The following is a 27705-nucleotide window of genomic DNA, read 5'->3' on the forward strand; positions in this document are numbered from 1 at the left end:
CACAATGCAAAAACAAGACATTTTATTGAAATACTTACCAAACAATGAAGTATGATAGGTATAACTTAATTAACACAGGCATTTTAGAAATTAAATTATGTTAAGACTTAGAGAATTCACAGATTCATAATTGTGTTAAGGAGTTCAATATCTACATTTAGAAAACAAAGCATTGTTCTCAAGTACTGAAATGCTTGATTCTTCAAGGAATCTTCTCGGCTGTAAAGACTTGAGAATCTTGTCTCCTGACCTTGAAAAGAAATTTTAAAAAACAATTTTAAGCTATAAGTCAATTAATTAGAATATGTGTTGTCATTCTAACATAAAAAATAAAATCTGGATTTTTTTTTCAAGATAATAATGAAAATTCCTAAAGAAAAATTGTATTCTCAAACTTATAAAGTTAGGAATAAACATTTTTCCAGTCAAGACATAAACAAAGAAAATTCCTATCGAGATAAAGACAAAACAGTATAAAATAGAAAATGTCACTTTTTTATGGAATAATGAGTCAAAAGTAAAATGCTGGCTCAAAGTCAGAGAGAGATGAACAAAAACAGAGGAGGCTAGAGGAAGACAGGGCTGTGCAGAGAGAAACTTTATAAACATTATGCATATCCCTCATTATAGTCTTAAAAACGTCACTTCAAAAAAATTTTCAATGTTTGTGCTATTTTCAAAACCTGAGTTCCAAATCAAGACATGTCAAACCAAGCTAAATTAAAACTAAGTTAAATCAAGCTGAGAATACAAGAATGACACAATGGAAAATTAAGAATATAGTGGGGTAACTTTAAAACTGCATATCGGCCGGGCGCGGTGGCTTACGCCTGTAATCCCAGCACTTTGGGAGGCCGAGGCGGGCGGATCACGAGGTCAGGAGATTGAGACCATCCTGGCTAATACGGTGAAACCCCATCTCTACTAAAAACGCAAAAAATTAGCCAGGCGTGGCGGCGGTCCCAGCTATTGGGAGGCTGAGGCAGGAGAATGACGTGAACCCGGGAGGCGGAGCTTGCAGTGAGCCGAGATCGAGCCACTGCACTCCAGCCTGGGTGACTGAGCCAGACTCCGTCTCAAAAAAATAAAAATAAAAAATAAAAATAAAAATAAAACTGCATATCATAATGTGAAAAAGAATTAAGGAACATGGCTATTGCATAAATTTGTATTTACTATTTAACTGAACTGCATTAGGTGATATAGTCTAAAATAAATCCCTTCACCTAAACAAGTGCTCCAACATCTAGAACAGGGTTTAAAATTAGTAGACACTCAAAACATATCTATGGTAGAAATGTCTTATGGTAATTATAAGACAGTGGCCAAGATAAAAAAAAAATTTTTGAAAACCAATCACTCTTTTTCTATAATAGTTGAATGATTATTAAAAGATCAGAACTCATCATAAGTACAAATATGAAGAACAAAACATAAAATGCAGTTATAAATATATTTTGGGATACCACAAACTATCAAAATTGTTTTTAATCCTATAATTTAAAAAATTGTAGTTATTGCTTTGAAGAAATAGACTTTTAAAAAATTAGTTATAAAAGCTAATATGAAATAAAAGTAAAATTACTATTCTGCCCTAATTTAGATAAAGCTGCAGACTTCCACCTGATGATCTGCAAAACACTTGGCACATTAATATTGGCTGAATTCCTACAGTATAAAGTACTGTTAAAAAGGACAGAATCACTATAAGAAACAGATGCTAAAAAAAATAAGTTATATTAAACTAGTAAGATTAAATTTTTTTCATTTTTCAAAATGTAATATCTTTTCAAGAAGAAATGTGAAACTGTTCATACAAAAGCTCAGCAAACATGACTATGAGGTTTTGTATCCTTACAGAAAAGGCAATATAGGGCAGGGCTCCAGATGCAAACTGCCTAAATTGGAATCCTGACTCTCTATTTAGCAGTTGTGCTACCTTAGGAATACAATTTCTCTCTGCCTCAGCATCCTCTTTTATAAAATGGAGATTAATAATGGTGTCTACTTTATAGGGCTGTTGTGTGGATTAAATTAGTTAACATATGTAATGTGCTTAGGATAGCCCATAGTACAGAATAAGCATTAGACAAGTGTTATTTCAATCTATTATAATTAAAATCTTATTATATTTATTATTGTTATTCCTTTTCTATCTGGCAGTGTTACACATTGTTAGCCAAGTTACGATTCTTACAGTTAAAGCACAGCTACTGTTCATGACTCAGAAAACTAGAACATCAAATGTACAGTGCAGAGAGCACATTTTTAGTATTCTAACACCATAAACAGCTCCATTTCCAAGACCAGAAAGATAACAGCTAACTAAAATGTTCAGCAAGACTCCATAGTAATATTTAACCACACCTATGCTCTCGAATGTGTACGCTGGTGAGCAAGTGTCTTGGTATTTTAAAATAATTGAAACAAAACTCTAACTTTATCTGGACAAATTAATGATAGGGTTAAAAAAATTAATGTGGCTGGGCATGGTGGCTCACGCCTGTAATCCCAGCATTTTGGGAGGCCAAGGCAGGTGGATCACCAGAAGTTGGGAGTTTAAGATCAGCCTGGCTAACATGGTGAAACCCCATCTCTACTAAATATACAAAATTAGCTGGGCGTGGTGGTGCATGCCTGTAATCCCAGCTACTCGGGAGGCTGAGGCAGGAGAATCACTTGAATCGGGGAGGGAGGCAGAGGCTGCAGTGGGCTGGGATCAAGCCATTGCACTCCAGCCTGGGTGATAAAGTGAGTGTTGGTCTCCAAAAAAAAAAAAAAAAAATTAATGTATGAAATGTTCTCAATGTGTACATTGGTGAGTAAGCATCTTGGTATTTTAAAATAATTAAAACAAAACTTTAACTTTCTCTGGACAATTTAATGATAGGGTTAAAAAAAATGAATGCAATTTTTATACTTAAATCATTACAAAGAAATCTTTTAATGTATCATAAGTAACTTAAAGAACCTCTTAAACAATCCTTGCTTTTACATCCCATGTTACGAGGCTGAAAAGATTACTCTAGCTCCATTATTTCAAAAACTTATAGTCCTTTCCCCCATGATCCCATTATTCTCCATAACTGTTTGTCTCTAGTCTTCAGTGTCTTTTATCTTTAGAGGGAAATACATCAATGTGAAGTATTCTGGAGCTTTTTTTCTTAATTTAGGGTTTACACATTTTCTAGACTTGATGTGCTATCATATCAAGTGGAAAATTTTCAATTCCTAGGAATTTTTCTATAATATTATGTCCCTCCCTGACAGTGTAGTGGCTAGGATTCAATTCCTAGAAATTTTTCTGTAATATTGTGTGCATCACTTAACTGCAAGGAATAAAGACAAGAGGAAATTCTAATGAAGTTAAATTCTAGAAATGTGAATATCCAATAAGCCCAAGTGCATAAAATAGAGCCTTAGGAATCACAAGAATCATATATTAATAAACCATAATTATAAGACCAATATGAGTTAGGTTTCCTTGGATTAAGTTAGATTTTCTTATATGTTTCTATTATTCATTGCTCACCTGACATTAAATACTTTTATGAAGCTCTAAGTATAGAAAGTCATTAAAGTACCATTTCAAATATAAATATGTTCATTCCAGAAAACTAAAAACATATAAAACCAAATGTCTTTTCAAACTTAATGAAACAGAGTAAGGTACTAAGGAATACAAAGTGGGCTAGGCTCAGTGGCTCACGCCTGTAATCCCAACACTTTGGGAGGCTGAGGTGGGCAGATCGTTTGAGCCTAGGGGTTTGAGACCAGCCTGGGGACCATGGTGAAACCTCGTCTCTACAAAAAATATAAAAATTAGCCGGGTGTGGTGGCATGTGCCTGTAGTCCCAGCTACTCGGGAGGCTGAAGCAGGAGGATCGGTTGAGCCTGGGAGGTCAAGGCTGCAGTGAGTCATGATCACATGCCACTGAACTCAGGCCTGGTCAACAGAGTGAGACCCTGTCTCCAAAAAAAAAAAGAGGGAAAAAAAAAGAAAAAAAAAAAAAAGAAAAAAGTGATAACATTGATTTTAAACTAAAAGTTTTAAACTTTTAAGTTCATCTCATTCAAACTTCACATATAAATATTTAGATACTTACAACTTTCTCCTCTGGAGAAAGAGCACCCTCTACTGCCACTATCTGGTATTGCTTATGTTTTAAATTTCCCATAGATTTTCGAAGTTGCTTGAGACTGCTAGCCTCTACGTCTTGCTTTAACAATTTCTGCATTTCTCGAGAAGGACATCCAGGATCAAGTATTAGTAAGCATAATGTTCGGTTTTTTTTCTCTTCAATTCCAATAACAGTTCGACTGTGACCTATCAAAAGATTTTTTTTTTGTTATACATATGTCACATCTACTTACAGTTATACAAATAGTCTCTGTATATATGCTGTGTGAGCATATGTGTGTTTAGAATATATAGTCGGACTCTCTGACACATATGTATCTGAGTTCTCCTAAGACATAAGAGTTTAGTTCTACTTCAGTTTTTTCATTTAACTTTAGTTTTCTAAAGGCTTCATTACAAAAAAAAACTCTGCTTTTATTCTGCCAAATATTTTACTTTTCCTTTCCCAATCCCTTGATCCTTCTTATTCAAATTATCTCAAATGAAAGAACAAAAACTGTTCTAGAACAAAATTCTCATGATTCCAAAAGGTAAACAAAAGTAAATCTATAAATGCTAGAAATCAGTGGAGGAAGCTTAACCTCTTATAGTTTGTATCCCTAAACAATGAAATTCCTAATATTTACTTCTGTTTATTCCTGTCAATCCAAACCATCATTCATAATTTACCAAGTATCTATGTGTGGAGTACTATTCCAAGCACAAAGGTATATAACAGCAGACAAAACAGACAAATGTGCCTGCCTTCTTGGAACTTATATCCTAATAGGAAGAGATACTCTAGAAACGAGGTAAATAAATGAAGAAAATGCCAGTGGTGGGATGTTGGGATGAGTTGTACTTTTTTTTTTTTTTTTTTTTTTTGAGACGGAGTCTCGCTCTGTCGCCCAGGCTGGAGTGCAGTGGCCGGATCTCAGCTCACTGCAAGCTCCGCCTCCCGGGTTTACGCCATTCTCCTGCCTCAGCCTCCCGAGTAGCTGGGACTACAGGCGCCCACCACCTCGCCCGGCTAGTTTTTTGTATTTCTTAATAGAGACGGGGTTTCACCGTGTTAGCCAGGATGGTCTCGATCTCCTGACCTCGTGATCCGCCCGTCTCGGCCTCCCAAAGTGCTGGGATTACAGGCTTGAGCCACCGCGCCCGGCCTCGAGTTGTACTTTTTTTTGAGACAGCGGAGTGCAGTGGCAGAATCATGGCTCACTATAGCCCCCAACTCCAGGGCTCAACTGACCTTCCCACCTCAGCCTCCTGAGTAGCTAGGACTATAGGCATGTGCCGATTTTCTTACGTTTTTGTAGACACAGGGTCTCACTATGTCAACTCAGGTTGGTCTCAAACTGCTGGGCTCAAGCAATCCTCCTGCTTCGGCCTCTGAAAGTGCTAGGATTACAGGCATGAGTCACCATGCCTGGCCTTGAGTTCCACTTTTAAGTAAGGTAAGGCAAGGTCAGGGAAGGCCTCACTTAAGTGACATGTGGGTAAAGACCCAAGAAGATAAGGGATGAACAATGAAGGACAAGTGAACCAAAAACAGAAAACAACAAGTGCAAAAGGTCCTGAAGATGTCAGGAATATCAACCTTCATTACCCAACAAAGTACTGTAGAAATATCATCTTAATTTCCTAAGACAGTATTGTACTGTCAAAGGAGCTCTGAAAAATTAGACAGATTAATGTCATAACACTCTCTGCTATTATCAGACCAGCCTGGCCAACATGGTGAAACCCCGTTTCTACTAAAAATACAAATATTAGCCAGGTATGATGGCAGGCGCCTGTAATCCCCGCTACTCAGGAGGCTGAGGAGAATCACTTGAACCTGGAAGGTGGAAGTTGCAGCGAGCCAAGAATGTGCCACTGCACTCCAGCCTGAGCAATAGAGCGAAATTCTCTCTAAAAAAACAAACAAACAGAAACCTTAACCTGTCTAAAAGCAACAATTTGTTATCTTACAAATAACATTGTCAAGTATGAGTTATATTAATACTAACCTTGATGCTGAAGATAGATAGGAGGTTTAGATGTACACACTACCTTTGGACTCCCTTCCCCCTCTGAAGAATAATAGTTCAATATCCATTCAAATAAGCGAGGGTGTGTACCCAAAGGACCAGTTGACTTATGAAAATCAACAATATGACACCTATTAAAAATTGACAAAATGCATATTTAAAGGGCATTTTAAAATATTTTCATTGATGGAGTTATCAAATACAACAAATTCTTAGTTTAGAACTAACTTTTTCTAGCCATTACTTCCCTGTAAAAGAAGAAAGAAAAGTAAATACAAATTTTTATTATTTCTCTCAAAAACTCCTTTTTGTGGGGGATAACTATTTAACAATTCTCCCTGTTTAACTATTCCTCTAACTAGCTACCTATTTAAAGAACTTCATATTAAGTCTGCTGACTAACCTAAAGGTTACAAACATTTTCTGATAAATAAAATCTCCATGAATAGTAAATAATGACCATACTTGATTTTTAAAAAGTCATCTACACATAATTTTTTCACAGTATTTATTCTAGTTTCTAACCCTGATGATCAGTTAGAAGCTGATTTCTGATTTTAATTCATTAGCCATTTGTATATATCAAATAGACCCAAAATACTTCAAATCTCTGTAACAGAAAATAATTGCAAAGATCATAAAAAATGTGTGTGTACCCACATCTATACATGTATCTCCTATTTTCCACCAGACCACTGCGGTATTCTTCCTTCAAGAGTAAGTCACCCTTGAATAAACAATTTTTTAACCAGAAACACTGGTTATACTACTCAACGACTGTTTTTGAAAGGTCAGGTACAACTAAAAAGCATTTGACAGCTTTATCATCACTTTAAACTACAGCACAGATATCCTGTCCTTGTTTCTCTTGGCAATAAAATCTCTAAAACATTCAAATTGCTAACCTCAGCCTCAGCAAATTTAATGCTGGTTACTGGGTTTTAAGTGCTCAAATAAACTTCTGGATAAACTGTTTATAAGTAAAAAGAATGTTTTGGGGTTAGCAGTTTGCATATTTACATTTAGAATACTAATTAAACAGTACCCTACAGAGTATAATTCATATAGAGAGCAACAAAAAGACATGTAAATAACTGTTAAACATATTCACAATATATTAATAAAAAAGCTTTCTAAATTATTTAAGGTACCAAGAAAGAAGCTGGACAAAAATTACAGCTGGGTGCAGTGGCTCATGCCTGTGATTCCAGTACTTTAAGAAGCCAAGGCAGGTGGATTGCTTGAGCCTAGGAGTTCAAGACCAGCCTGGACAACATGGTGAAACCCCGTCTCTACTAAAAATAAAAATAAATAAATAAATAAATTAGTCAGGTGTGGTGGCACATGCCTGTAATCCCAGCTACTCAGGAGGCAGAAGCACAAGAATCACTTAAGCCTGGGAGGCAGGGGTTGAAGGGAGCCAAGATTGCGCCACTGCACTCCAGTCTGGGTGACAAACTGGAGACAGACTCTGTCTCAAAAAAAAAAAAAAAAAAAAAGAAAGAAAAAAAGAAAAAGAAAAAGAATTACTTTAAAACTCAAAACATCAAAACATGACAGAGTATATATAATCTGAAAGTGTGAACAGATTGGCAAAAAGAAAAAGGAGGAAAGCAGAAATAAATTTAGAGGGCATTAAAATAGTTCTTTAAATTTAAATAATTCAAGAAAGTTGTTATATATACACACAATATTAGTTTTTCTATATAAACGAAAGAAATATTTTTACCTCTGAATCTAATCAATTAATGTGGTAAAAAGAATGTGATACACTGGTTAAATAACTTAGAAACAAACATAAAAGAAAATATAAAGCCATAAAGCTTAAGGCAAATGTTCCATTAAACATGATCACAGACATCTATCTCTATTTCCTCTTAAAAGCCCGATGACACAATACTGAAGGAGAAAATGATTTAAACATCCAAGGACAAAGAGAATGGGAATAGAGAGGAAAAAAGCTCACATCTTCAGAAAATGAAAAGCAGCACAGAGAACATATCCAAGTAAATAAAAGAAAATGGGCCAGGCACGGTGGCTCAAGCCTGTAATCCCAGCACTTTGGGAGGCCGAGACGGGCGGATCACGAGGTCAGGAGATCGAGACCATCCTGGCTAACACAGTGAAACCCCATCTCTACTAAAAAATACAAAAAACTAGCCGGGTGAGGTGGCGGGCGCCTGTAGTTCCAGCTACCTCGGGAGGCTGAGGCAGGAGAATGGCGTAAATCCGGGAGGCGGTGAGCTGAGATCTGGCCACTGCACCCCAGCCTGGGCGACAGAGCCAGACTCCGTCTCAAAAAAAAAAAAAAAAAAGAAAAGAAAATGGAGACTGTATGTTTCAAAATCAGAGAGAGGCTGAAAGCTTAGAAGCACAAGGTTTGAGAAAAGTGAGGCTAAAAATATGAGATTAATTGAAAGTTTGCTTCGAAGGCAAATCACACCTTAACTCTCCCCTCCACTAATGCAGGAACTCTAGGGAGGAAAGTGAAAAACTCTTCTCTGGATAACTTCTGGGAAAAGATCTCTCTATATAATGATCTTTGAGAGTACCCCAATCAAATAGTAACCTTCCACCTAAGACTTTTAAATGAAATCTGCTAATCTGCAAGCTCTATGCAGTCCTTTTTAATGTTTCATTAAATCAGCTTTTTAATGTTCATTCTTCACTCTCTGAATGGACAACTAAGGATTTCCAAAAGTTAAAAGAAAGCTTTCAAAATAGAAAAGACTAAAGTAACAGACATGAAAATAAATTAATATGGAACAAACAAAATGCAGGCAATAGAAAGAAAACATTGGAAGAAATCTTGCAACCATAAAGAAAATGATGCTGTGAAATTACCCCTTAACATAATGGTGAAAATAAAAATTTCAATACAGTAATTGGGAGATAAATTTGAGTAAATCTAGAAAATAAAACAAAAGGCAAAGATTTTAAAGAAAAAGACATGATAAACTTAGAAGGTAAAGAAGTTCAGGCCGGGAGCGGTGGCTGAAGCCTGTAATCCTAGCACTTTGGGAGGCCGAGGCGGATGGATCACCTGAGGTCAGGAGTTCAAGACCAGTCTGGCCAACATGGTGAAACCTCGTCTCCACTAAAAATACAAAAATTAGCCAGGCATGGTGGCAGGAACCTGTAATCCCAGCTACTCAGGAGGCTGAGGCAGGAGAATCACTTGAACCCAGGAGGCGGAGGTTGCAGTGAGCCAAGATCGCGCCACTGCACTCTAGCCTGGGCAACAAAGCAAAAACTCCGTCTCAAATAAATTAAAAAAAAAAGAGAAGTTCGGTGGCCATCTATCAACGGTTCCACAAAGAAAACGGAGGGATTATAACTATCAAACAACAATAGTTAACCTCTGAAGTCACGCTGTGTGCCAGTCACAGTTCTAAGCACTTTATTATTCCATTTAATTGTCTAACTACTATTAATACCTTCTTTTATCAATGGTAGACCTAGGTACAGATGAGCTCATTCATTCAGCTATTAAGTAGGAAAGGTATGAATCAAGGTTAGGCAGTCTCACTCCAAAGTTCAAGCTCTTACCTACTATCCTAGATGGAACTAAGATCTTAGACAACTCACAATTCCAGATTCAAAGAGAAAAACAAATGCCTAACACAATGAATCAAAGCCCTACACCCCACAATGAAATTTCATAATATCATGAAATTATGACGGGCTAAGAGAAGACTGGAAAAACTTCCATAGAAAATAAATAGGTTATACATTTTAAAAATGAGAATCTGATCACATCTTACCATCTCAATAGTAATATTCATCGCTAGACATCAGAAGAATAGAAACTTAATTTGATGTGAAAATGATTGTAGAATTAAGAATAATATAGCCATCCAAACTATCATTTAAGTAATAATGACTAGGCACCCTTTCTCAGGAAACTAATGAAGGAAGTGCTCAAGCAAAAGGAAGTAACCTAAAAAAGAGACATGAAATCCAAGACAAATCCAGGTCCTAACACACACACACACACACACACACACACACACACACACACACACACACACACAGAGTGAACAAATGCTACATGATAATAGCTGTAGATCTAGAAGGCAAAAAGTCCAGATTGGAGCAAAGAGGACAGAAGGCTCCAAGAAGGATGTGTTCAAGAATAAGGAGAGCCTCAGATTACATGACAGGTGGGGTGCAAAAACTTGAGGCCATGATGTCGTCACATATTATAGTAAAAGAGAAAAGGAAACACAATTATTAACTCAAGAAAAAATTATAAATGATTTTAGAAAACAAAATCAGCAATAAGCAATATTTATGCAATTGTGTAATAAAATCTGACTTTATAAAATGATGTAAACTCTGATTTTAATAAAAACTGAGGTTTAATCATATTAGAAGGATTGAAGGTAAACAAGTATAAGATATTAAAACAGACAATACTTAAAACTCATAAACCAAGAAACAGCTATGAAAGCATACTATTTAAAAACAATGGAAGTGACAGTTGCCTCTGAGAGACAGGACTTGAGGGTAGAGGAGAGCACAAGATAGTGAATAGGTTACTGATTTTCAATACTACTTAATTCAGTGCTACTTAATTTTATTTTTAAACTATCTCTTTGATAAAAAATAAAATTTTAAAAAACAAAGCTCCCAGATAAGGAAATAACATTTATTTAGGTTTTAAGGTACATACTTTACCCTTAGGGAGGTCAGGAGTATATATACTTCACATGCTCCAATCCAGGCCTTTGTTCCCTGTAACCTGTTATTAAGTTGAGAGGCCCCCTGAGGATCAAAACCTTCCTTCCATGCATCTTCAATCATAGATTGAATTTTTGGAATGCAAGGAACCGACATACCTAAAATTACACAAGCAAACATATTACATGACTGTTAATAAAGTACTGAATAATATCATTTAGCAGTGCATCATGTACTAGGGGAACTTTACAGTTTTTAAGACAGTTATTCCTGACGTCTTCTATCATTTTCTCTTCTTCTAACCAGAATTCAGGTTTCTTATATAAATATCTGCTAATTGTTAAAGCTATTAATTATGTATGCTATATCATTCTATATCATATGTATTTTATCAGATGACAAGTTCAGAGTACTAGATTTCACATACCTTTTAAGCAATCATCATAAGCATCATTTTGTAATAATGATGAAAGTAGCATTTGGAAGTTTCTGTAACCACAACCCCAACCTTTGTCACCTAAAGATGAATGAAAGTGATCCACCACTGAAGAAAGCCACACCTGCCTCACATCTGTGGCAGCATTCTGATAATACCTATGAAGTGCTTCAATAATTCCTAAAGTAGAAAAGAGATTTAGAAGCAGTCATTATCACTTTTATATGACTATGTCATACATTTTTAGTATCAACCTCTCCTTCACACTCCATATCTAAATCCTGTCAATTCCATCTTCTTCACCTTCTTATTGCTATAACCTTAGTTTGTGCCCTTGCTTGTTACTATAGTCCAAGTTTCCTCACACTAGCATATTATTTATTACAGTTCATTGAAATTTTCTGCATCTGCAGGGCCCAGCACATAAAGTACAACTGTTGAATGAATGTTCTTCTTGTCTCTCCATTTTATTGTATAGACTACAGGAGATCATTCAGTCTTAATCAATTTGCTCCCGATCAAAAAATATTAATAGCTTTCTATTACTAACAGTTTTAATTTTTTTGTAATTTAAGATTTTATTTTGCAGATTATTCTGTAATTTTTGAAGCATGAGATAACACAAATGTTTTCATTTAAAAACTCAACTTCATGAATAATAAACATATCCCATACTCCAATACACTAAATTTCAACCCTTTAGTAACTTATTCCATTTTGCTATTTGGGGAGATGAATTAATTTGTTTGAGACAACAGAAGACAACTTTTCTTCAGGCAGAACAATAGGCTTAGGAATCTTATTAACAGCCTTATAAACCTAATTAGAATAGTTCTAATCTATGTTATATGAAGTCCACAGAAAGCTATCTATCGACTTACCTTTATTTCACATTACTCTTCTTGCTTTAAATTTGGCTGTGGCCTAACTAAACACATTAAACATAATTTGGCCCATGGAGTTTTAATTCAATTTAATTTTTTAAACTATAATTTTCAAATTCAGCATTTGCTAAGTACTTTTTATACACCTGGCACTATCTAAGTGCTAAGTACAAAAAGATAAATATGATAATATCCTTTAAAATGTCATGGACCCCAACTATAACAAGTGCTATAATATGGAAAAACAAGGTGTTAGGACAATGGACATCTGACTTTGTTCCTTTCCTGCTTTTAGTATACTCTCCTTATGTTTCAAAATTATAGATCCTTCACATGCTACTGTCTTCATAGACTCTTTTTCTGATTCTAACCTTGCTTTTGTGTCCCCAAGGTACTAGCCACATTCAGTCACAGAATACTATAGTTCTCTGTGTATATTTACATGCTCTACAGACTCTGTGAAGCCTATATGGGTAGGGAGATCTTATTTATATTCCCCATAACTTTCTCATAGCTTGTGGCACCAAAGACAATAACTAAATCCTTTTTGCTTGAATGGTTTCCTATAAGCAAATGGGTTTCTAGCTTTAAGAAAGACAATAAAAGATCAATAAATAAAAACAATTAAATGAACCAATAGTTGTAGCTGTGCCTTGCACCATGAAAAGGAGAAATACTGATCACTATAACCACTTCCAAAGAACTTAGAAAGACTTGAATTCAAGAAAAACAACAATTAAAATACTATATAACTGAGTACTAAATGTTGTAGCATGGAATGAATGGGTACCCTAGGAATTCAGAAAAAGGAAGCTAAATGTAGATTTTAATATATAGAACTTTGATTAAGAGATCAAGATTTGAGACAGCCCTTTAATAATGAGGTGGGGTGGCAGACAGAAAAAATAGAAAGAAAAGTAATAAACATTCTAGTATATTTAAGTATATATGTTACATATCAGATGGAGTGCCACACTGTCTTAGCAACATCATACAACTGCTTTAGGGGGAAATTTCCTTATACTTTTTATTCCTTAGCACCTAAATCTCTTTAGACATTTTCCACAGTAAACTTATCTTCAGTTATATTCTGTTGTTAAAATTATAATGAGATTGCAGTATAATAGTGAAGGCTCTTTAAATGATAGCTGCTTAATTAACACTTGCATAATTAATGAAAAATAAAAATCTCTGGCAGTAAATCACTTCTATATTACAGGGCAGTGTGCTTTTCTACAGATATGTTTTCTTCCTGTACCCTAATGAATCATATCACACATCTGGAGGATGTTCTATGCCATAGTGAGAACTTTTTTACGTGGAGACCCCTGAAAAAATATAAAGGCAGCCTTTAGAAACAGACTCATGGATATATGAAAATCCATAATATACAGTATTACAAATAGGTGGAGAAAATATAGATTCAATAAATGGTAGTGAAATAAATAAGAATAATACATACTTGCTATAAGGACTGTTATAAATAAGGAGAAAATAATCAGATTCCTATCTTCTTTCTCCTCCCTCCAACATATACATACAAATAAATTCTGGGAGGATTAAAAATCAAAATGTGAAATGCAAAATAGAAATATTTGAAGAAAACGTAAAAGTATATATTTGTGATCTTAAAGATGGGGGAGTTACTTAAGACACAAATAATAAATAGAAAGATTGAGAACTTTGATTATATTCAAATTCAAAACTTCTAATTAAAGGCACTATATATAACATTTAAACACAAACCATAGGCCTGAAAAAGATATTTGCATCTCATATAACTAATGAAAGAATAGTGTTCTGAATACTTAATGAACTACTATAAATCAGTAAGAACAAACTACCCAATAGAGAACAGAGAAAGGAAGAGAATAGGTAATTCATTCAAGAGGAAACTAACTCAGGAGTAATCCAGGAAATGCAAATTAAAACATGTATCATCTCATAACCTGTTAAATAGCAAAAATTTAAAAGTGTCACCATACAGTGTGTGAAATACACTGGTGTGAGTGTAGATTACAAGCACTTTGGAAAACAATTCTCCAATAACCTTAACAAAGTTGAAGATTTGCATGCCCTTTAACTTAGCATTCCAGTTCTGGATGCAATACTAGAGAAACTCCTGGAGGAGACATGCTAATAAATTATAAGAGTAGAAAACTGGAAACAATCTAAATGTTCATCAATATGAAAACAAGGTAAATGAGCTATAATTCACACAAGGAAATACTATACAGCAGCTAAAATGAATGAAGTAGAACTGTAAGAACCAACATACTTGAGCAAAACAATTTATAGCATACATGTTGTATCCCATTTATATATAAACACATGCAAAATATTTTATGCAAGTGTACATACACGGTAAGAGTACTAAAGCATGTATGAGACTGATAAATATCAAACTCTGGATAATAGTTCCCTTGTGGGGAGGGCAAATTAGAATCAGTAAAAGGGTACATAAAGGGCTTTGAATACCTATGAAAGGTGTTGAAGCTTTAAAAACTTTTAAGTAAATATGGCAAAACACTAAGATTCAAAAAATCTGGGTGGCAGTAACAAAGTTTGTTTCCATAAAAAGTCTGTTTATATATTAATATATACAAAGAAAAAAATTTTAATACTTGTCAGAAAAAAGCCGTATTATGGGGCAAGGAAGATATGATTAGGAATAACCAGCTGTGTAACCTTGCTTTGGCAAAGTCACTGTAACTTCTCTAAGCAACAGTGACCTTATTTGGAATATGTAATAGTACAGGAGAGGATGTTTGAGTTAAAGGATACAATGTATATAGAGCTGTCAGTGTCTAAAAATGTACAAACAATAAAACAGCCACCAGCCATTTGTGATTATGGAGAATTTGAAATGTGGCTGCCAAATTGAGTTGTGCTATAAAGTAGAAAATACACAATGGATTTTGAAGAATGTACAAAGAATGTAAAATGTCTCAGTAATAGTTTTAATATTGATTACGTTTTGAAATAATAATGTAATGGATACACTGGTTTAAACTATTACAATTAACTTCACCTGTTCCTTTTCACTTTTGTTAATGTGGATCCAGGAAATTTAAAATTATATATGTGGCTCACATTATATTTTTCTTAGCACTGTCTAGAGCAGTTTTTTAAATGTCAAGTAACACAATATAAAAGTAAATTTTTAAGTGAATTATTTACTGTAAAAATAATTCAGAGGTTTTAAAATGACACATTTTAAAAAAAATAATGTGCACAGATGGATTATGAAAATTAGGCAAAATTAAAATGATTCTCATTATTAGTTCAGTGGTGTAAGCAATATTAAAACAATGACTGATGTTTAAGTACTCACCGGAAGTTTTTGTTTTTCCATCATCAATACCAATAGCTAATGATTCCATCATATCAGCTTTTCTTCTATGAAATTCAGATGGAGGCATTCTTCCCCTATTTACTTCTATCTCCATATTTCGTAGTTGTTGTTGTTTGTATCCTCCAGAATTATCTAAACCATATTGTCTCTATTGAACATAAAAATAAATGACTTTTTACATCCCTGTAACTCTATGAGGATGGAAACTTATTATAATTTTATTTGGAAACATGTTGAAACATTCTAGTTTATAGACTTTATACAAGGTAACTTAAAGATTTTTACAAAAACTAATAACATACACACAAAAAAAGTATTGACTTAATAAGCAACCACTTCTTTATAATCAATCTCAGGGGCAAGAGATTTGCTTTTCCTGAAGTAGGGAAAGCAGAGGATCCTGTCTTTCTTTTGACGGAGTTTCGCTCTGTCGCCCGGGCTGGAGTGCAGTGGCGCGATCTCGGCTCACTGCAAGCTCCGCCTCCCGGGTTTACGCCATTCTCCTGCCTCAGCCTCCCGAGTAGCTGGGACCACAGGCGCCCGCCACCTCGCCCGGCTAGTTTTTTGTATTTTTTAGTAGAGACGGGGTTTCACCGTGTTCGCCAGGATGGTCTCGATCTCCTGACCTCGTGGATCCTGTCTTTCTACCTCAGGTATTGGGAGAGGCAGAAGAGTTCTGAATGCATTACTGATTTTTTCAAGGAAACTTGTCAGTCCTTGTTATTTGGTTCCCAATCTAGTCCACAAAGGCCTACTTAATCCATAATTCATTTAGTCAGTCATGTTACACAATAAATGAACTATGTTTTGTACACTGGACTGAGAATCTCAAATAGTATGTATAAAACCATGGAAAAGTTTTCAGAGACCTAAACGACTAACTTGCAAAGTTACATAATCTCCTTAAATATTGGAAACTTTTTGTATTGATCATGTTTTAAATTACATAAGGCATAAAGGTCTTAAGAAAAGCCAATTTTCTTTCCTATTTTGCAAGTATTATGAGTCACCAGTGAGAAAAAAAATCCTACATTAGGTCTTCCAAAGCACATTCTAAGCAACAATACCCATGTGAGATGTTTGAGAAAAAAAAGAGAGGTCAAATACGTCCGGAAAAATTGTGATATGTACATGCACATTAGTATATTAAAGGTTTTGAGAAGTCCCAAAGTATACAAACCTGTTTAACTGAACACTTTCAAACCTATTCAATTGTAAACCCTTTTTATTTATGCACTATCCTATCATCGCTAAAAACAGAACATTTAAAAACTATGAGCAATAGGCCAGGTACGGTGGCTCAGGCCTGTAATCTCAGCACTTTGGGAGGTGCGGGGGATCACCTGAGGTCAGGAGTTCAAGATCAGCTTGGCCAACATGATGAAATCCCGTCTCTACTAATAATACAAAAAAATGAGCCGGGCATGGTGGTGCACACCTATAATCCCAGCTACTTGGGAGGCTGAGGCAGGAGAATCACTTGAACCTAGAAGGCGCAGGTTGCAGTGAGCTGAGACTGCACCATTGCATTCCAGTCTGGGTGACAAGAGCGAAACTCCGTCTCAAAAAAACAAACAAACAAACAACAACAAAATCTATGAGCATTATTAGCACAGATAACACTACAGTCTACAAATTAGGATTGAAAAAAGGAAAACAGACATTAAAATTTTAAATGCATTAAAAATATAGCAGATGCTGCCAGTTTAGTCCAACAGGTAAAATCACCCACCTAAGATAAATGAAGCCTTAAATATCATAAAAAAAGCATTTTCCCATAAAATAGTTCTTTCTAAATGCCTGAAATTGCGATCTGTAAAATAATTTAAGACTCAGGAGACATTAATTCTAGGTATAAATTTCACTTCCAAGTATCTATACAAACACTTAAATTCTGAGTCTTGGTTTCCTAATTTGTCCCATCAGCTTACACAGGTTTGAGTACAAGCTTTATCACTAATTAGCTGCCCGACACTGAGCAAGTTACTTAACCATTCTGTCTCCATTTCTTCATCTGAAAAAAAAAGGTGGGGTGGAGGAGCCTAAAATAACCATGAATTTGTTGTAAAGATTTTGAGATATTATATGTGAAGTGATTACTCCTGTGCCCGACTAGAATGAATATTTATAAATGGTGGCTGTTACAAACATGTTCAAATTTTTTTTTGAATAATAACAAGGACAAAAATAATATACTGGAGTCCTGAAAGCATGTTTGAAAAATAACTTTACCAAATCAAAATATTATAATTCTTATTAATCTTTGTACCTGCAGCTTCTGAAATTCTTCTATTTCTTGTCTTGATTCTTCAGATCTCCTCTTTCTGTCTTCTTCTTGCTGAAGCTGGTGAGCCAATTGTAGATCACCAGAACACTGGACTCTATCCATGCCTGTTAGGTATTTTTAATGTTCAGAATAAAATAACTGTTATAATCAAAGATTATTTATTATTTAATACATGTTTTTAAAATAGAGTAAATGCTATTATTTGCCATTTATTCATGACTGTGATGATTTGGAACTGAGTACAAATCTAGCAAAACTTAGAACTGCTTCAGTAAGGAATAACCTCCAACTAAATGACAACTAATAGTGACTGTTTTTTTTTTTTTTTTTTTTTGAGACGGAGTGTTGCTCTGACTGCCCAGGCTGGAGTACAATGGTGCGATCTCAGCTCACTGCAACCTCTGCCTGCCGGGTTCAAGTGATTCCCCTGCTTCAGCCTCCCGAGTAGCTGGGATTACAGGTGCCTTACACCAGGCCCCGCTAATTTTTGTATTTGTAGTAGAGACGGGTTTCACCATGTTGGTCAGGCTGGTGTCAAACTCCTGACCTCAGGTGATCCACCAGTCTCGGCCTCCCAAAGTGCTGAGATTACAGACATGAGTTACTATGTCCAGCCTCACTGAGTGTTTAAGCTGTGACAAGCACTTTTCATTAATTATATCATTTGATCTTTATAACAATCTTATGAAGTAGATATTATTGTTTACTGAGGAAACCGGAATTTTAAAAGGTTAAGTAACATCCTTCATTGATACTCCTTAACATAACTAAGGCAGATTGATTTTTCCAAGAAATACTAGGGGAGAAAAAGAAAATAATAAAGAGCATAAAAATACACATTTATAAAGTACAGGTGTTAGATAATAATTTAATTACTGTTTGGCCCCTGAAAATGGTAAAACTTTGCAACAGTCACCCTGCATCTTCTCTACTCAGTGTCCCCCAGATCCATTTGTCAGTGGCTTCTGGCCACTATCTTGTCTCCTTAACCCCTCGACCTGATGTTTTAATTATATCACTGAATATTATTCCTTTCCCTTCAAAGTTCTCAGCTGCTGCTACATCTTCCTATTTGGTCACCCTTCCATTCTTGGAGATATACAAGTCACATTCAATGTTTAGTGTCCCCTGAGGCTATCTACAGTGATTTACTTAGACCATATCTTTTTCTTATTACCCACTATACGTTTACAGTGTAATATATGTGCTCATACAAAGCCTATCATAAATAAGAGTAAGAATTAGCAGGCACTCAGAAACCACCAGAGCAGAGGACTTTTCCATCTTTGCTCCAATAATCTCAACTTTGGGTTAGGGTGAGTGAGCAGTAACACTGTCCATGAACACTGATACTGGCACTAAGATCATTGACGCTGGACACTAAAGACCTCTGTCTTAATAGAAGCTATCTACGTACCTTAAAAAACTGCAATAGGGTAAAATACAATTGGTTTCTCTTGGGATCTACTTTTTATTTTCGTTCAGTGGGCTTCTAAAATTCATATAGAATTTTTCCACTTCTAAGACACCATAATAATTACTTAAACAAAGCCACTATTAAAAAACGTAGGGGAGAAAGGAAAACTTTTATAGAATCACAATAAAACCAATAAGTCATTTAGAAGCCTGCTCAAGCAGCTCAAGATGCATTGAAAGATGTTTTGGTTATATAGTTCACATTCATTTGTCAAATTTTAGGTGCCATATGGCAGTTTTCTAGTTCAACAATTTTTGCTGACCAAATACAATATGCAGTTACTTCTAGCTGCTAAAGAAATGGCCTCAACTTGTAAATAAAACACTTTTAAAGGAAAAGATGTATTTTTAAATATTTTTTTCCATGTCACAAATCTAAAAATTAGATATGTGTCCTGGAAAGTAGAAATTAAATGATATTTTTATCTTTAAACATATAAACATACCTTGGCAAAAGCTGTTTTCTTCCAAATGCAAGTCAACATGTTCCTGAAGAATATGGTAATTGGTACATATAAGCCCACACATAGGACAATCATAGAGTGGCTGATCACAGTCTGTATTAGAGACATAATTAAGTTGTTTTTATTTTTTAATTTCAATTTTTTTTTTTTAAGACAGGGTCTTGCTCTGTTGCCCAGGTTGAAGTGCAGTGGCACCATCATGGCTCACTCCAGCAATCCTCCCATCTCAGCCTCCCAATTAGATGGGGCTAAAGGCATGCGCCACCACGCCCAGCTAATTTTTTTTTTTTTTTTTTTTTTTAGAGCTGGGGTCTCACTATGCTGTTCAGGCTGGTCTCAAACTCCTGGATTCAAGTGATCCTCCTGCCTCAGCTTCCCAAAGTGCTGGGATTACAGGCATGAGCCACCATGCCCAACCAAGTTGGTTTTATTTTTTTAACTTTTAGGTATTTCACCCCATGTCAAAGACTGTCTACCACTTATTAACCTTATATAAGTAAAAGCTCTTTGTAGTGGATTTAAAAGCTATTTTTCTAGTTCTAGGGTCAAGATAGAAGGCTGAGCATAGCAAAACCTCTCACACCACTCCAAAAAAAGGAAATATTAATAATAAATATTCAGATCTGTAGTCAAAACAAGAGAAGCAGAAAGGAAAACCAAAGCGGTAAGTAGGGCCCAGTCTAGATATGGGTTTTTAGGGCTAAATTCTCAGCACCCACCAGAGTGCTAAGGTGCTGAACTTAAACATTCAGCATAAAGCTGGGAATTAGGGTAATACTGTCTACACAGGAGCAGGAGATTAAAGAGCTACATCCATCACATAGCACTGCAGGCAGACAGGTCTAGCTTGCCAAAAACAGAAGTGGTCCATCTATAAGACCAAGACCTAGCAGATAGGGGACATAGAAGAGGGACCCAGAATTGTGTGTATAACGCAGAGTGAAAGCATGGATCAATCCGTATATGTAAGGCCTGGTCTGAAAGCAGAGACTGTGAACAGCCAGGGTGAAGGAACCATGAAACTGCTTCACAGGGAAGGGATCATATAAAACTCCCAGAACAGATGAACACTAAAATTTGAATTGATAAACTCATTGGGGGCTGCAATGCCAAGAAAAATAGCCCAGAAATCTATAAACTGAAAAAGTTACCTGTGAAGAAATGGAGCTACAGTCATCCTTATCAACAGTAAAATAAGTATGTCCGAAATGCTCACTGAAATAAAGGAGGGAACTGAATCTTTGAAACCAGGACAGAAAGTTACTAAGCAAAAATAGAAAGATGAAAAAAATGAAAAATTAAGATATAATCATTGGAATAAAAAATTCAATGGCAAAGCTCAAGAGAAAATGAAGTATTAATAAGCACTCAAAAAATATTTCCAAAATCTGCACTAAGAAATAATGGTTTACAGCTTCCATAAGTAATGCTGGGGGATATAAGAGAAGTCTTTCAGCCAGTTCTCTACCATAATATGACTTAGAGTCAGAGCCAATGTCAAGGAGGCCTTTGCTTATCTCTTTGATCATCACACTACTGCAAGCCAAACCCTCCATCCCTTCTAGTTTTAAGTGATAACCAACCTTCCTCAACATTAGACCACACTACACCTCATATCCCTGTATACCTTTTTTACCACCAGAATCTAAACTATGCCTCAGAGGTTAGCCATCATCGTCCGGTGGAGTCATCTAGGGTTGACATAACCACCAACACTGTTCTGTCTATGAATCCAATCTAATTGTTCAGTGGCAGTGTCTTAACAATCTTTAAATATCTGAAGGACATCCACTGATCTGACCCAAGCTATTACCCCTCCTATTCTCCCAATACCTACCCAATGCCTTCCAGAAATATCATCTATCATCAGTCAGCTTCTCTATACATACAATCTTTCTCTGAATATTCACTTCACCTTCTTAACTAAAATCTGGTTGGTTCATGACATCCCATTTTCTCTACAGCCCCCTAACACAGAGGCAACTTTTCTTGCCAATTCAGGGCCCTAGAACTAGAAGAGGCATCCCCTTTGCTCCCTTTCATCATTGTCAAACCTGTTTTAGGCCCCATTTTTGTAATAATTCATGTCACCATAATATGGCATTGCCTACCTTTCTTAGTGCCTAATATTTTCTGAAGTCTTAGACACTCCTTTCATTTACTAGCAGCAATTTTAACACCTGGATCAAAATCTTCTTTTCCTAGCCCCTATACTATGATCATTCTTAGCAACTTCAATATCCATAGGGATAGTTCTATGCCTTTATTTCCAATAATCTTTTCCTTTACCCTAATTTACCCACGGAATGACAAAAATTATACCCATAATTTGTTATCACTAATAAATGAACCACCTCTGAAATCTCAATTTCAAATATCACTCCCGACCACCTATCCTTCCATCTCACTTCTTTTAATTCTACCACTCTAAAAACTGTTTGACCTAACTAAAACCTCCTATATAGAATATACAAACCCTATTTTTTTGTCATTCATTACCACCCTCATGTTTTTCTTTACTTTCTAGTCCAGATTCCATGCATCTTCTCTATATGATAATCATTCCCTAAAAACCACCTGCAAATTCACCTGTTCCATTTACTATAACTGAACATTGGTTAAACCTAGCTATTTTCCTATTTAACTTCTGTACTTCTAATGACAACAGGTCTTTTTTAAACTCAACTAAACATTCAGACTCATAAGACTACCATAATTCACCAGTTTACTGGTCCTGAGAAACTTACAGGAAACATTGTGTCAGCAAAGGATTTTCAGGCATTTTTAATCAATACACTTATTTTTTTCCTTGCAGCAGTCCATAAGTTTTCATTATTAGCAGATAATAAAATGATCTACTTAGAATATTCAAGGGAATTAATGTAGAATTATTAAAATTAGTAACAGGCCAGATGCAGTGGCTCACATCTGTAATCCTAACACTTTGGAAGGCTGAGGAAGGAAGACTGCTTGAGCACAGAAGTTCAAGACCAGCCTGAGTAACATAGCAGGACCTCATTTCCACTAAAAAAAAAAATTATCTGGGCGTGGTGGTGCAGGCCTGTAGTCCCAGCTCCCTGGGAGGCTGAGGCAGGAGAACCACTTGAGCCCAGGAGGTCAAGGCTGCAGTAAGCCATGATCATGCCACTTAACTCCAGCCTGGGTGACATAATGAGACTTTGTCTCAAAAAATATAAAATAAAATAAAATTAGTAATAGTTGAATAAGACTAGATACCTCAACTATCTATAAAAATTGACAGTGTTTCTATAAAACTGCAAAAGTTTCTTAGATGAGAGGGAAAAAATCTAATTTACAAAAGCAACAGAAACTATAAACTATACAGAAATAAAGCTAACACAAATGTACAATGAAAAATCAACACAAAGTCGGGCGTGGTGGCTTATGCCTGTAATCCCAGCACTTTGGGAGGCCGAGGTAGGTGGATTGTCGGAGGTCAGGAGTTCCAGACCAGCCTGGCCAACATGGCGAAACCCTGTCTACTAAAAATACAAAAATTAACTGGGCATGGTGGTGGGTGCCAGTAGTCCCAGCTACTTGGAAGGCAGAGACAGGAGAATTGCCTGAACCCAGGAGGCAGAGGTTGCAGTGAGCAGAGATCGTGCCATTGCACTCCAGCCTGGGTGACAGGGCGAAACTCCATCTCAAAAAAAAAAAAAAAACAAAAAAACACAAAATTGTATTAAAGGATACAAAAGATGACCTGAATTAACGGGGAGATGTACTTTGATCTAATTTAAAACAAAATTACAACAGTTTTCATGAAACTTGACAATATGGCTATAAAACTCAAAAGAATGAGAAAGTCTAAGTTGATAATGAAAATGAAGAACAAGGGAAAAACTGTCCTATCTGATGTTGATGACATTTTACAAAATAGTTATTAAAATGGTGGTGTAATAAGGAAACAAAAGTCACATACATAAATAAAGCAGAAGTAAGAGACCAGAAACTGGCCCACACAGATATGAAAATGTAATAAAAGACAGAAACTATATTATAAATCAGAGATAAATCTGGTTTCTGTACAGAGAAAACCTAAAAATTAGATCCCAAGTTCACGAAATACACACATGTACACACACACACACACACACACACTCCAGAAAAAATTTTAAAAAGTGAAAATATAAAACATTAAAGTTTTTAGAATATATGAGAATACCTTTTTGAACTCAGAGTAAAGAATACTTTTTTAGACAATACATAGAAAACAAAAACAAAATTCAAATACTGCACAAAATTCAAGGATAAGCAACATCTTATAGAATACAGCTGTAGGATTAGTATTGAGAATATATTTTAAAAGCAACTGAAAAAAACTCAAAAAATATTTGACAATATCCAGGTGAAAAATCCATGTAACTCAAGTGTACAAAAAATGTAACATGCAGTTCATAATAGAGGAAATTAAAACAACTACATACAAGATATTTCATAATCAGAGAAATGCACTAAAAAAGAATGTAGACACTGACTCCATACCTTTTACAAAAATTAATTCAAATAATTCACAGATCTAAATGTAAAATGCAAAACTATCCAACTTCTAGAAGTTGGCAAAGAGTTTTTAGACACAACACCAAAAGCATGATCCATGAAAGAAGAAATTGTCAAGTTGCACTTTGTTAAAATTAAAAACTTCTACTCCATGAAAGACACTGTTAAAAGAATGAAAAAACAAGCCACAGACTAGGAGAAAATATTTGCAAAATACACATCCAAAAAAGAACTTGTATCCAAAATACAGAACAATTTTTTTTTTTTTTTTTTTTTTTGAGACAGGGTCTTACTCAGTCACCCAGAGTGGAGTGCAGTGGTGTGATCACGGCTCACTGCACCCTCCACTTCCCAGGCTCAGGTGATGCTCCTATTTCAGACTCCCAAATAGCTGGGGCTACAGATGCAAGCCACTAGGCCTGGCTAGTGTTTTGTTTTTGTTTTTGTTTTTTTGAAGAGACGAGCTTTTGCCACGTTGCCCAGGATGGTCTCCAACTCCTGAGCTCAAGGGATCTGACCACCTTGGCCTCCCAACTTGCTGGGAATACAGGCAACAGCCATGACACCTGGCCCGACAAATTCTTAAAGTCCAACAATGAGAAAAAGACCTAAGATCCTACATGTGTACACACCAACAACAGAGCCTCAAAATACATGAAACAAAACCTGACAGAGCTGGAAGTAAAAATAGATACATTTACAATTATAATCAGGGATTTCACAACCCCTTCTCAAAAATTGATAGAACTACTAGACAGTTCTACTATAGAAAAACGAGCAAGGATATAAATAATCTGAACACAAACAACAGGATCTAGTGACATACATACAACATTCCACCCAACAAAGCAGAATACACTTTTTTTTCCCAAGTACCCATGGAACATGACCAAGACAGATCATGTCTTGAGCCATAAAACAGGCCTCAACAAATTTAAAAGAACTGATATCACAGACAGTTTGTTCTCCAATCATAACAGAATAATGGAGTCAAACTAGAACTCAATGCAAAGTCAGAGAGTCCAGGACAGTCCAGATGCTATTGGGTTAGTGACAATAAAAAGAATACCCTCTGGAAACTAGACAGAAAGTTCCAAAACTACTCTCAATGTAGCTGAAACATTTTATATCTGCATCAAAATTCTTTTCCATAATGTACTTTTATATTTCAATAATGGCAAATGAAAAATGCTATAGACATAAAATGGATTTCAAAACACATCTGTGGTAAGCTGACTTACAAACCAACTTTTAGACCACCACATATTAAATTGAGGCTGTAAACTTATAATAATTTACATTGAAATGAAAACTTTACCTTCCAATGGAATGTCTAAAAGATTGGCATGCGTTGTTTTCACATGAGTTTCCATATCTTCACTATGCTCCTCTATTTTTCCACAGAATGGACATTCGGGAGGACCGTACGTTGTTTCATAAATAGATCCTTTTACTTCGGTTAGGCCAGACTGTTTTTCCCTACTTTTCAGGAATTTTCTAGATTCAGTTAAGTTCTCTGAATAAAAGGTTTCATGTTTTAAAGTATTATCTTTAGTCAGGCATTGAGATGAATTTTTTGGATGATTAGATGCACAACCTGAAAGAATACTTGAATTAACTTCCATTCCACACTGTAGGGTGTTGTCTTTCTTGTTATCTGAAGTTCCAAATTGTACAGTATTTATCCTCTCAAAGTTTCTTTCAAGTGTATTCTGCTCAAAATGAGCTGTTTCAATATGAAAACACATTTCATCGTAACTCACACCTGACAACTTGCAAAACGGACATACAATTTCATTTTCCAAGTGAACAATTAGGTGAGCTTTCATGTCTGGTTCTGAGGTTACTGTTTCACCACAAATATCACAGGAAAGCATGGTATGACAAGTAGCTAGAAAAGAACATAACATTATTTTAAATTTCAAAGTAAGATTTGAAGGAAAAATGTGTTTCATAAAATGATTTGAGACAATTATTTGGTCTTTAACGCTGAATTATTTTGATGAAGAAGTTTTCAATGTACTTACTGTTCCTCAAATACAAAAACTTATTTATAAATATCAACCAAAATTTCAAGTTTATGTTTTCAAAAAAAAGGCAATAATGAAAACAAGTAATTTTTAAAATAAAATATTTCAAAAAAATGTCTCTGGCCCAAGGCAGAGAAAAAATAACGTTTAAAAAATTGTCCAGGTAAGATAAATCAGGTAAGAAAAAATGAAGAAAAGAAACCTATTTATCAACTGATATATCTAAATACTGAACACTGAAGCTGATTATATTGAGGAGGGTAAATAAACACATCTTAATAGCAGAGTTTAACACTTAAACAGCCTTAAATGTGTCACACTAATTTAAGTGCTATTATTATCGTTCTACACAAAGAAATTCTGGCTCAGATAGGTCACCACAAGCAGAAAAAGGTGGAAGCCAAAATGCCAACCCCGTCATGCTCCGCAGCCTGTATCCTCAGCCCCAAGAATAAAAGCAGAAGTGGTATAGTAGAAAAAAGCACTTATTCCAGAGTCAAGAGAACTGGGTAATAATTTCAGATTCGTCATTTTGGGCAAGGTATCTCATCTCTCTGAGGTTGTCAAAGACTACTGTAAAATCCAAAGGTAGTTACTTTTGGATTTTATGGACAAATAAAGTGCTGACTACTGACATAAAAGTGTTTAAAGACTATTTAAAATCAAACAGGAAAAGTAATGGCACTATTCCCTTCATTTAAACAAATTTACCTTTAAAATACCTCCCTACATTGTCCTTATTTTTCTCATTTCTCTCCAGACAAATGGATATAGTCTCTGATTTTAGAAGGCAGTTCTCCCGGGCCCCCAGTGGGATTAAAGTCACACCCGGAGTTTATTCTCTTCCGGTGGCTGGGACACGGTCAGACACAGAATGATGCACTTGGGCATGGACTCAGATGAAGCGGGTAAGAGACAAGAGGGTACCCAGGCGCCTCAGAGGAAGCGAGTGAGAGACAAGAAGGTACCCAGTGCCAGGCTAGGCACTTGGTGGGTGAAGTCAGAATGCCGCAAGGCCGAGTCTCCCAAACGTTCCGCGCCAAAGGCACAAGCCAGGGACGCGAAACTAGCAGGCACTAAGTGGGTCAAGGTTTTGGGCCTGGGGAATGAGGGAGGGGACCATCAATTCTTACCGGCCCAGAGGCCAGCAGCTGCCACACTGCGCGTCGCTAGGCTTCCCCTTCGGGCCTCGCTGGCAGAGGAGTGCGTGCGCGGCGTCCAATACCTCTCCCGGCCTGATGACTGAGGCCAGTCCTTTCCAACACGCAGAGTTTCACAGTTAACGAGGAAAGAATTAGGAACTTCCAACACCTCGGGCCGCAGTACCTCATTCAAAAAGCACTTCCTTACGCCCACGGAAAAGAAAGAATCCCAGCATGCGCCGCTCGACGCCGGTCTGTGTGCAGTGCATTCTGG

General features: G+C 35.9%; 1 protein-coding gene across 2 annotated transcripts; it reads right to left on the reverse strand.

Annotated features, from left to right (window-relative positions):
* Positions 1–27705, reverse strand: ZUP1 (zinc finger containing ubiquitin peptidase 1). 2 transcript variants are annotated; one of them, XM_011713925.2, is made up of 10 exons: positions 27423–27689; positions 25578–26150; positions 19721–19831; positions 17781–17902; positions 15491–15659; positions 11264–11452; positions 10829–10994; positions 6133–6284; positions 4107–4327; positions 1–250 (listed from the first exon to the last, which is right to left on the reverse strand). In XM_011713925.2, exons 2-10 carry the CDS (start codon positions 26134–26136, stop codon positions 203–205), a joined length of 1737 nt encoding a protein of 578 aa, XP_011712227.2. In that variant the 5' UTR covers positions 26137–26150; positions 27423–27689; the 3' UTR covers positions 1–202. The 2 variants fall into 2 exon arrangements, with proteins under 2 accessions (XP_011712227.2, XP_070952447.1); XM_071096346.1 differs by lacking the exon at positions 19721–19831 and having other exon boundaries at positions 27423–27705.

The sequence above is a fragment of the Macaca nemestrina genome, chromosome 5, assembly GCF_043159975.1.
Source record: "Macaca nemestrina isolate mMacNem1 chromosome 5, mMacNem.hap1, whole genome shotgun sequence".
Classification (NCBI taxonomy): domain Eukaryota; kingdom Metazoa; phylum Chordata; class Mammalia; order Primates; family Cercopithecidae; genus Macaca; species Macaca nemestrina.